Genomic DNA, 12,559 nt, shown 5'->3' with positions numbered 1-12,559 from the left:
ACCATTCAAAGTTTATCTCATCAATGCAATATGCATTAATACAAAACTAGTTTTTTGAGGATAGACTGTTCAATAGATTCTTTGGTATTCTTGGCGTCTGTTGAATTTAGTAGGTATATTTTGGGTTAACTGGTAACTTAGTATATCAATACTCTGGGAGTTTTAATTTTTTTTCTGATGATAGATGCATGTATGCCTGTTGTGGACTATATCTAAGCCTGGTGCAAGTACATTGAAATCAACATAGTTGTATTAGGGCTGAATTTGGCCTGGTATTTGGAAATCACCTGGCAGCTAATTAAAAAATTGTTATTTTGTACCAGCCAAATGCCTTTGGCAGAAAACAGTAACATGTTTTTTCCCTTCTTTTCAAAAGGGAAAGTGGCTGTGTCAAGTGAATATTTTTTCCTGTACAGTTGTATGGAAAAATAGTCTAATATAGATATTAATATAGACTCTTATTTGTACTGTATATTAAAAATAGAAGTTAACTCAAAGGCTGCTAGCTTTATCTCTTCATATATAGTTTTTAAAATGTACAAGCATAATTGTTCTGGTTTTTAGGTTTTAACTAATTAGAAACCTGCGATTTTTAAAAATTCCATGGGTGGCATGGATCTGTCATTGATTGTATATGGATGAATTAGGAAAATCCCCAAATTGAGTAAAAATAGCCTATAATGTTGAGCCCCAACTTTAGAAATGTAGTTCCAGATCTTCAGAGGTGCTGTACACCCTGTAGTTTTCACTTTTTAAAAAATCAGCAGTACTTATCTCTACTCAGTACCTCTGAAAATCTGACCTTATGTTTCTGAAGTCACACCTGAAATTACTTCATGTGAAATTTTTGGATCTCTTCATGTGTGTATGCTTGGCTTTTTAATTTTTGAAGACTTTAGCAAGAATAAGAAGATAATAAATTGGCTATTTTAAACCAATTTAGAATCCCTTGCACTAAACCTGCTTTAATGGCAGTGCTTTCAAAATAGAATTGACCCATTTACATTGCTATTGTGAGGCAATGGATACAACAAAGCACAGATATGGTAGCTAGTTTTAGAAAGTTAGCCACCTGTAAAACTTGTATCTTGAAAAATGAATCTTAGGAATGTTTTATTTATGTTGAGAAAAATGGGTTTGAGGTGGAAACATAGTTGTTTTTAGCTAGGAGACTACATGAAGGATATAAACATTCAGTAAGTAAAGCTAAGAACTTAAATAGGTTCTATACCATACAGTACAATTTCACTTCTCTCTGATGTTAATGGATTTTTTTTCTCTAAACCAAGTCATTTTTAATCTTCCATGCTGTAAAAGCATCTTAGTGTCATTATATTCTATGTATGCTTTGCTCTATTCTTTTTAGCTGATAATAATACTAATATAACACTGAGGCAATTTCACATATATGGAGCCTGCTGTTTCCAACTTCTAATGAATCCACAATATATATCAGTATATGTGGTTTGGAACTGAAAAGCTTATGAAGTATCTTTTATTAACTCTACAATTTTTTAAACCTTTCAAGAGATGACACGAATAAAGAGGAAGATGAAGAAGAAGAAGAAGCAGAGGAGGACGAGGAAGATGACGAGGAGGAGGAGGAAGACAACAATGACAACAATGAGGAAGAAGAGTTTGAATGCTATCCCCCAGGCATGAAAGTCCAAGTGCGGTATGGACGAGGGAAAAATCAAAAAATGTATGAAGCTAGTATTAAAGATTCTGATGTCGAAGGTGGAGAAGTCCTTTACTTGGTGCACTACTGTGGATGGAATGTGAGGTAACTTAAGTTTTAGCTAGTGATTGCTTCCGTAAAATACTTCTAAAATACACTTGTGTATTTTAAAAACTAACTGCATATTGAATTCCGTACTCTTAACTTTCAGTACTGGTATTCTGTGAAAATCATTGTACTGTATTAAGTTATTTAGATTTTTAACATATATAAATGCAGTACTTAGTGACTTACAGCTTAGGAGAAATCTTCTTAAGGTGACTTGTGCAAAGAAAACATCACTCCTGTCTCAATTTTCTTTTAAACACCACCAAACAACAAAGGAAATTTCAGCTAGCCTAGTTCTTTGACAAAAATTTTCTCTGGCTCTATTCAGCCAGTTTTACTGGATACCATATTTGAGTAATCATACACTTAGCTAAATCTGCATTTGCACTTCTCAAAGTGCACCACAGAGTGCAAAAGTAGTTTGGTGGCATTTACCAGTAAAAAGAGATAGGAGGCCAGTTTTCATTTGGAAAAAGATGTATATGTTGCTGGACATCCTTACTTGAGAAACCATATTTCTCTTTTGGCCTCAGGTTAGATCCACCAGTCACTCTGTGCACTCAGGATTCTTAATTGCACAGCAATAAATGGCTGTAAATAATTACACTTCTCTTGTTCTTCCCAATTGCCCAAAGCTTCTGAACAATAGGACTCTTTTTAGCCTGGTGGCTTGTTGGGCCATTCTTCGTTTATTGGTACCATATCGGTGGTTTGTTCTTAATATAGTATTATTGAAAAGCTGCTACAGCTTACCATTTTTTAAATAAATCCTGTAGTAAAGACTTTAGTGGGAATAAGGTACAAGATACATTGACAAAGATAAAAACCTCAAAGCTTCTTGAAGTCTTTTAGCCAGTTATCAAGTCTTCTGCTTTTTTGCCATTTCAACATATTTCTGCTAAATGTTCTCAGGCTTGACTTTTAAATTTTATTTTACTTGCCATGCCATTAGCAGGGTCTTCAAAGCAAGAGATTTGAGGCAAATCTAACTTCCTGAAAACCTTTATGAATATTTTATCATCTTCACCTGTCATCTGGACTTGCATTATTTTTGTACCTTTGGCCAAGAGGAAAAGAACAGACCTTATACGGTGCTGGCCGGATCAGCTGGCAAGAGTCACAACTGTAAAAGCAGGCTACTTTTCTCCTTCCATTGATTCCATCAGTCTGCATCTGATTTCACTGAATGCATCAGCCAAGACACTATTAATCTGGAGAATTACCTACCATTCATTATTGAAGCCTCGGTCTTCATTCTTTTGCAGTATTTGTAACTTGTACACCATACTGGAATGGCCTAATTTCCTTTTACATAAAAAGTCTTCAGGAAACAGCATGTAGGCATGTCCTAGAAATAAGGCTTATAAGATTCATTCCTTAAATGTCAGTATACTGGAGGAAACGCAGTCCCCATGAGTTAGGGTTTCAGTAGGGTTTGGAACACTACTAGTATTTCAGTCATTACTATAGAGGACTTGCCTCAGGAAGCCAGACTGGTGAAATTTGCACCCTAAGCCTTTGACAGTTACTGCAAATACTTCAAAAAGGATTTGCATTTTAAAAGTCCTTTTGAGATGTCTTCGTTGTTTTTTAATTCAAAGGAGAATCTTAGGAAGAGCTTCATGAATATATTCTCTGCCTGTTCAGAGTAAATGTTATCAAACATGCTATCAGGTGAAAGAGTCGGAAGGGTTTACTCAAAGCAGCACTACTTCTTAAATCTGAAAACAAATCAGAAGTTGAAACCCAGCGTTCCTTTTGCAGACTTCAGCAGCCTCATTGTTCAAGATGTCAAGATTGTATGTTTGCGCGCTATGAACTCTGAATTTTAAACAAATGCATAGATTGATGACAAATGGATCTTTCCTATAACTAGGATGTAGTAGATAATAAGGGCACCTTCGGTTAACTATTGTACCTTGGGTGGAGATGGGGGTCAATGATTATTTTTGGCGTTTTGAAGTCTTCACTGCCTGCTGTTTGTTCTTTGCTGTTAGCTGAACAGCTTGTATATTCCTTCCTAGAATGCTGGTTGATCAAGGATAGTCCTTTAAGAGGGCTGAGAAATAATGTATTTCATAACAAAGTTTCGAATCATTTTGGGTCTTCAGAAATTTTCGTAATGCCATATAATTGCTATTGAGCTACTGGAATTTATACTCTATTACACAGATTAGTTAGTGTAATTTAAATGAGTTAATGAGAAATGTTATCTTGGATAGTCATTATCAGGGCAGGTGAGTGTGTACTGCACTTCTTATCTACAAACAGCTGTCACGTGTGACATGCATGCATTTAAGGTAGCATCGTGGTGTTTTAATGATGTGAAGACATGTCGTCTATCACATATTCAACTTGGTGACTGGCTTTGAGTAAATTCCAGACTTGGAAAAATAGTCGTTTTCATTGGTGTTTCTTGGTGTAGGAAGGTTCAGATTAGGAGGATATGTATTTGTATGTGAGACAAGTGATTTAAGAATATTAGCTTGTGTGAAAAAGTGTCTTAGCTGATTTAAAATTGATGATAGTTCTTATCTCTGTTCTTTTTTAAGTCTAAAACTCTTTTCTTCCTCTATTTTAGCCACTCTATCATGCTACTACATATTCCTCAAACCAAAAACAATCTAATCAAGAATTTTTCAACACTGAATTTTTCAACTTCACTTAGAAGTTCTCATTCCAAAAGGATATTATCTCTTCCTCTGTCCATGCCTTACATCAGTGTATTGTGAATGAAAGTAATATTAACTGTTCAGATATTCATTGTTATGCTTCACTACACTTTTTTGCAGAACCATTTAGTGATTATAATCATAGTAGGACATTGTCAGCTTTTTTGTATTAATTAGGGAACCGTGGAACTGAGTAATATTCAACATTTTCTAGCTGCACTTTATCTTGGGAGAGGGTGGAGATAACCTTTACTACTTGTATAGCTGAAGGAAGAGTGGAATCGCAGATAAGGGAATCTGAATTGCGTCTCTTAGAAGAGGAATTGGACTGTCTTTAGTGGACGAAAGCAGTAATGGTACTAGTAGTTCATGCCTGTTCTCTCTTATTAGAAAGAAAATTGTTTTACATACACGGTATTTTCTAATATTAACCAGAAAGATAGAGAACAATCCAAATATCCTTTTTGCTCTTGAATAGGAAACTTAGATTTTACTTTACGCTTGTGCTTATGATATAGATGATTAGACTAGGTAGCTAAAGCTGTTCTCAACAGATTCAAAGCCTTATGAGTTTTTAATACTTATAACTAGATTCTGATTATATCTATTTGGTATGTGAGTTAGTACGTTTAACCGTTCTCTTGAAACCTGGGAAACGAAACTTTTGGGACGCAACAACCATAGGGAAGAAAATTACTCTGTTCAGTTTGAAGGTTGAAAGGTGAGATGGTAGTAACCTAGTGGAGTCAATGAGAATGAGATGGTATCAATGATAAAATTACTGTCCTGCTACCATGTTGGTCTGAGAAAAAGTAAAAATTCTCATTTGGAAAATATTTATTTCTTGTGAGATTTTTGCATTGTGGAATTGCTGATACATAGTTTTATAACATTCTTAGTGCTAGATATTTCAAAATGTTGGGGATCCCCTTTGTGGTTTGAAGGATGACTTGCTGAATTTTTTACAGTTTGTATGGATCTAAAATTTCCATGGAATTTGTAGTGCAAGTTCCTCCAATTGCAGTTTTTGCAGTTTTTTAGCTGACAGCAGTATGCAAAAAATAAAATACACTGAAATGTGAATTAGAGGAATTTGAAATATAAATTAACCCCATAGTTTATACAGTGCCCAAATAGCATGGGACAGAAGGGCATATTCAGCAAAATTCTAAATTTAAGTCATTTAAACTCTGACAGGCTGGCTGCCAGATTGTGACACCCCAAAATGCATTATTCTTGGACTTTACAGCTATTCTGAAATTATACCATATCCCTTTTTCCTTTTTTATTTTGGAAATTTGTTGGGGGGGGGGGGGGAAGTACTGTATTAGTTACTGACTTAATTGACTGTTTTAAGTTTTTTGTTCTTCATAGTTGGATGTTGAAACAAAAAAGGTTTGAATAGACCCTGAATATTGTATATAATTGAGAAAAGATATGAATATTGAGAGTGGAGCCTGCTTGGGGGTATCACATTAATTAGCCAGGTTCTGATGGTCTCAAGTATCAGCTTTATCTAAAGCTCCAGGCCATTTGGAAAACAGCTTTAAAGTACTCTCAAGATGACGGTTGCTCTCTAAGGCCAGACCTATACTAAAGGGAAAGGACGAATTAAGATATGTAAATCCAGCTGCGTTAATTACGTAGCTGGAGTCGATGTACCTTAATTTGCGTTTCCGTGCAGTCTCCACAGCATGAGTTATTCCTCTTGGGCAGGAGTACTCGTGCCAGTGGGGGCGCCCTCTGAGTTCAATTTAGCGGGTCTTTACTAGACCTGATAAATCAAATTCCAGAAGATCAATTGCGGCAGCATTGATCTTTCCTGAAGTAAAGACATGGCTTAAGTAAATTCTGCATGCATGACAGTCCAAGGCATTGACTGAAGTGATATTGAGGAGTGTTCAGTGGTGCTGGAATAATTGTTGGGGTGGGGGTATTGAGCTGCACCCTCCCCCCCCTTAACTCTGTGCCCCTCACTACCCCCTAGAGCTGGAGCCAGCAGTCGAGATGCTGCATGTGATGTCACCAGCCAGGACCCCAGGCCTGGCAGCTGGGCCAGAACCTGCATGCAGGAACCAGTGGCAGGGCCAGCATAAGAGTGGAACCTGGGGCCAGAAGCCAAATGGGATCCGGGGCCATAAGCAGAGCTCTCAGGCATCAGCCAACCTGGCGCCTGAGACCCCAGACAGAAGAAGTGGGGGGCTGGCAGCTGACACATTGCATACGAAGGATGTGTGGCCGGAAGGCCCAAAACCTGGAGCACTGCAGCACCCTCTGCACCACTACTTTCTGTGCCTATGAGAGAGTTTATTTTATTCGCTTTATATAGACTCATCTTAAGTAACCCTCCCATGATACAGTACAGTTTCCCCAACACAATGGCTGTCCTTTGAACAGATTGTTTAGCATAAGTAGCATATATAGGGACCATTTAAGGTGAAGTGACCTGTTAACATTCCTGCAGTCATAGGACAAAAAGAAGAGTCAGTGGTAGAAAAATCCGCCTTTCTATCAAGAGTAGGACTTTCTTGGATGAGTGCCATTAGCTTCTGCAGAAATTTAACTTTTATTTAAAAAATGCTAATCCTTATTAGATAATCTGAAGATAAGCTTCCTAACACCAACTGTGTAAGACAATGTACTTATATCTTCCTAAGTCTGTAGAGACTGCTCCAATACTGCCACCTCTTGCTACTAGGGTGGATGGGGAGCTCAGCTGCTGCTCTTGCTACTATGATAGTCTTACAGGATAACCATTCCTTTTTAGGAGTAGGGTGCTGTACAAGTACCACCTTCCCACCCTTCTGCACCATGGAGCACTGTGGAGGGGACACATCATTCCAGCAGAGAGGTCTGTGCTTGTGTGGTGGCCTCACTGATATTTTGGTACTCCATCACCACAGCAGAAGGCTGGCACTCACATACACAGAGTCCTCTCCTGGGGTGCCAAGTGAAGTCCCAAGTACATGTGGCTAACTAGCAAGAGACAAGGCAGGAGGGCTGTATGGTTCAAGAAGGGCTGTGAGTAAGAGTAGCATGTATCTCAGCTTAGCATGTGGTGATACCAGTAATTATTATTAAAAATAACTAATAGCATTGAGTATTCTTTTCATGGCTTGGACACATCAGTGCACCAGATGTCAGCACGCTTTGTCAGTGCATTCTTAAATGTAGCTAGTTGTTTGAAAGTGTGCAGAATTTTAGAATAAATAGAAAAGACTTAAATGGACTGCTAAGTGTACAGAACCACTTTTGTTTCTGTTATAAAAAGGGGAAGTATGAAAATTGAACTGATTCTTTATTTTATTGGGATAACCAAAGTTTTGTCCTTTCTGGCAGAAAGCTGTGTGCCATTATCTATACGATGGTACAGATTGCAGCATTTGTCCTTTCAATTCTCAAATGTGCATTGATGATGGTCAGATGATTAGTTTTGTCTGTGTTTTTACTAAGAAGGTGGGAAAAAAATCTTCCAGTGATGCTGACTTGTCAGACCATATCCTATCTCTTGGCAGCCTTACAAGCAGAGAGAGTAATCTCAAAGCTCAAAATCCAGAAATTCTTCAAGTGATGTCCCCCTGGGTGCTCCACTTTGGGCACTGGTGCATCCTCACACTGGCGAATGGAGATTTTTCTAGCAGTGCCCTGCCATGCCACACACACACAGTAGCATCTCTTCGTGCCACTGGTATCCATTAGGTTCACGTGCAGCACCTCAATTCCTTTTTTACCTTCTGCTCGGCAGCAGATGGAGCTCCCCTTCAGTTGCCCTCTTTCCACCTGAAACAACGAAAAAATCATTACATTTCCTCAGTTTTTCTCTCATATACAAGTTTTTACTCCTTCCCTTCTTATTCGTTTAAAAAAAGTTTTTTCCCCCCCAAAAAACAAAACAGTTTTCTTCGTTCTTTCACTTCCACTTCAAAATGCCTGGCTTTCCAGAGTTTAAACACTGCTACACTTATCGCAAAGACATGCCAGCATCCAACAGCCACTCCTTCTGCATGAAGTGCCTAGGAGAAGCACATCTGGTGCAGAAGTGCTCTTACTGCTCAAACATCATGGCCAGAGCAAGACAGGACTGCGCCAACAGACCGAAAAGTTTCCTGTTACAACTTTTGCATGACGACTCTCCCTCCAAAAACAAGGACACAGATAAGACCAGTGATAGAAATGTAGCCGTGTTAGTCTGGTGTAGCTGAAACAAATACAGGACTATGTAGCACTTTAAAGACTAACAAGATGGTTTATTAGATGATGAGCTTTCGTGGGCCAGACCCACTTCCTCAGATCAAAAAATTTGATCTGAGGAAGTGGGTCTGGCCCACGAAAGCTCATCATCTAATAAACGATCTTGTTAGTCTTTAAAGTGCTACATAGTCCTGTATTTTGTTTCATAAGACCAGAGGTATGGACATAAGTTGGCCCTCTACATCATCTGACAAGGCAAAAGCGAAAGCCCGGGTCTTGCTGGCTAAATTGCTGCTCCCAGCACTGAGCTCATCCCGGGAGAGCATAGGTGACAAGACTGGCACTTCAGGCACTGCACCGCCTAAACAATTGGGGCTGCTCAGTCGGGCCCACTGTGAACCCAAGCATAAGTCGGGAGCACAGTCATCCTCTGCACCACCCAAACATCATAGATTGGCAATGGAGATGGCACTGGATGCAGCACCTAAGAGATCCCGCACTGAGATCCCTCCTTCTAGGGCGCTGGTGCTGACCCCATCCTTGGCACCATCGGCACCCGCCTCTGTGCAAACCACTGCGGCACAGATGAAAGACCAGCTCAGACATTCTGTGGCACTGATAACCCATGATATTTCAGCACTGGGTTCACCAGCATCCTCAGTGTGCTCAATCCATTCGCCTCACTCACCAGCCCCATCTCTTTATCTTAGCAAGGCTGACACCGGACAACACAGCTGCTTCTCCTCACAGCATTCCAGTCCTACCCAAAGGCATCCTCCATGGGAGTCCCACTCGACAAGAGCACCACATGGTCTTCCACTACCTCGCTGGTATGGTTATCATTTGCCGTACCTGTCACCTTCATACCCAGGCCAAATGACATCCCTGGGACACTTGGTCCTCTCATAGGCACCATTATACCACTCCCTCTACACTGGCCAAAAGACCACTTCATTCCCCGTAGCCTGCACCTCAGGATACAGCACCAAATTCCCTTGAACATTCTCAGACCGGAGATGAGGACTCTCTTTCTGAGGGGGAGGATAGATCTCCGCTCCACAATTTGTCTTCATCCCCAGACAAAGCCATAGTTCCCACCACCCCACATCCAACAGATGACATCAGACGTTTTCAGGAACAGTTTAAGCACAGGAACTGGATCTGCAAGAGGTTCAAGAAAAATAATACAGGCTTCTACTGTTGTACTTAAAAGAAGTACTCGGGATCTTTTTCAGGGGGATAAGGCAACATGCCACATTTATTGATCACACGTAGAATAATCAATACTTATCATATGCATATGATATGTATGTCACTCATGCACTCACACACACACACACACACACACACACACAAAAGCACACTCCGTCTTGCTCTTGTTACCAACTAGTTGCTCCCCTTAACTTCACTGGCCAGGTGAGTTAGATGGGGGAGGAGTGGAGCCGGGCTTCTGCCGATCCGGATCGATGCTCCAATGGTGACCAGACAAAACCCGGGGTCTTCTGCAAGACACCTTACTTTTATGGCAGCTTCCCTCCTATGCAAATATATCCCAGATTCAAAATCTGGGTCTGTGTCCCTTGGTCTCTTTGTGCTGCTTCTCTCTGGGTGTTGTCTGTTCAGAGAGGGTGTTTTCCAAAGAAGGTGCTTGCTTCTAATCCCCAGGGCCGAAAGCTCATCATCTAATAAACCATCTTGTTAGTCTTTAAAGTGCTACATAGTCCTGTATTTTGTTTCAGCTACACCAGACTAACATGGCTACATTTCTATCAATATGTCTGCTTTTCTTTCTTGAGCCCACTTGACACCTTGGGTCTGGCTTCCACCCCCTCTTCAACTGTTGTAGCTGTCTGGAGGTGCTTGGCTCTCAAGTCTTACTCATTCACACCTCATTCATTCAACAGGGCAATTGATTACAGAGTGGGGGGAAGAGAGTGGGGGGAAGATCTTATTCTACTCCTAGCAAAAAGACATCTTTACCACTTTAACTAGATACTCAGTTTTCTACAAGTTTTCTATATAGGGTTCTAATACAAAGTTACAAGGTTATATGGAGAGGCACAATGTCAAGTCATATGAAGTAATATATATAATACATAGATTTATCTACACTACATGCTCTTCAACATGCCACCTCAGCCAGGATCGCTCTTCCTATGGACGAGGCCATTATGGATCCTGCTGATAATATCTGGCAGACACCGGCATCTGTTACACCTACCAATAAGAGGGCTGACAGGAAGTACTTTGTCCTGGCCAAGTCAATGAACTTTTTATTCTCTCATCCACCACCTAACCCTGGTTATGGACTCAGTCTAGCACAAGGCATAACATCCCTATCTGAGATCCACTCCCTAAGATAAAGACCATAAGCAATTAAACATCCTGGATAGAAAGATCTATTTGTTAGCAACTTTACAACTGAGGGTTGCAAACTATTCAGCAATGCTCGCCAATTACAATTATAGCAACTACTTAAAGCTCCAGGAGCTCTCTCAGTTCCTACCTGAACAGAAAAAACCCCAATTGCGCAGTGTTATTCAGGAGGGCCATACAATTGCAATGGACGTAGCGGACACTGTGGCCTGAACTACCATAATGGCCATTGTGAAGCACAGAGCCTCATGGCTCCAAGCATTGGGAATCCTGAGGGAACTGCAGCAGAATGTTGATGACCTTCCCTTGATAGAACTTGTTTGCAGGCAAGACAGATCAAGTCTTACATTCTGTGAAGGATTCTGGACAACCTTGAGAACTGTGGGCAAATACACACTGCCTAACAAAAGGCTGAGGTATAGTAACTGTTCGTGACCCAGAAAGCCGTACAGACAAACAACATGGTAAGACTTCAAACAGAGGCATAGACCACAGAGGCACAAACCCCAGCATCAGCAACAGTCTTCAACATCCAAACAACAAATTTGAAGGTTTGGTCGAAGGCCAGAGAGAAATCCCCACACCATCACCTTCCAATCTACAGTTTGCTCACTGGGTACAGGCCTTCCTGCAGCAGTGGACAGAAATAACATCAGACTTCTGGGTACTAGACATCATCAAAGCGGGCTACATCATTCTCTTTATCTCTATCCCCACTACTCATCCCTCTCTCCGGCTCTCTTTAGGGGCCCCTCTCATGAGGTCCTGTTCCAACAAGAAGTTCAACACCTCCTGTAAATAGGAGTGATAGAGCCAATGTCATCGGCTTTCGATGGGAGACGTTTCTACCAAAAATCCACACTCCAATCATCACAAACTTTCAATTTCATAGGAGCTTGCCTAGATTCAACAACAGCCACATCAACATTACCCAGACAGGATTTGAGGCTCTCACAGCCCTTATATCTGCGTCTCCCATAATTCTGGTGACAACAGTACACAAAAGCCTCAAAATCACGGGCCACGTGGCAGCGACCACATATGTGATGAGACTAGCTGGACTGCACATAAGATGTTTACAGTCATGGCTCGCCACAGTCTATGCTCCCTCAGGGTATGTCTACACTGCCACCCTAGTTTGAACTAGGGTGGCTAATGTAGTCATTCAAACTTGCAATTAAAATATCCCGGGCTTTATTTGCATGTTCCCGGGTGCCTCCATTTTTAAATGCCCGGTAGTTCGAACTCCCTGCCCGCGGCTATACATGGCACGGGCTAGGTAGTTCGAATTAAAGCTCCTAATTCGAATTACTGTTACTCCTCCTGCAATGTTTAATATTAATATTTTAATCCTGGGCTTCATTTGCAAATTCGAATGCCTACATTAGCCACCCTAGTTCGAACTAGGGTGGCAGTGTAGACATACCCTCAGGGGCTCTCTACACAACACTGTTACTATACCACCACATGTCCTCATTTCATTGCATTGGTGAACACAGCCTCAGAAGCTGCTGAACGGGGTTCCCTTTCAGCA

At 40.7% G+C, this 12,559-nt stretch overlaps 1 protein-coding gene across 4 annotated transcripts in view; it reads left to right on the top strand.

Moving 5' to 3' along the window:
* The window catches only part of ARID4B (AT-rich interaction domain 4B), a 150,913-nt gene that overhangs the window by 109,307 nt on the left and 29,047 nt on the right, over positions 1-12,559 (top strand). For 3 of the 4 annotated variants that reach the window (XM_075924772.2, XM_075924770.2, XM_075924769.2), the window contains exon 17: positions 1,529-1,783. The exons of the other annotated variant lie outside the window; for it this stretch is intronic. In XM_075924772.2, coding sequence (XP_075780887.2) covers positions 1,529-1,783 — 255 coding nt within the window. The remainder of the gene's footprint in view (positions 1-1,528; positions 1,784-12,559) is intronic. 4 annotated transcript variants of the gene reach the window in all.

This window comes from Pelodiscus sinensis, chromosome 3 (genome assembly GCF_052426305.1).
Source record: "Pelodiscus sinensis isolate ZL-2025 chromosome 3, ASM5242630v1, whole genome shotgun sequence".
Classification (NCBI taxonomy): Eukaryota; Metazoa; Chordata; order Testudines; family Trionychidae; genus Pelodiscus; species Pelodiscus sinensis.
This window is presented reverse-complemented; position numbering and strand designations above follow the sequence as displayed.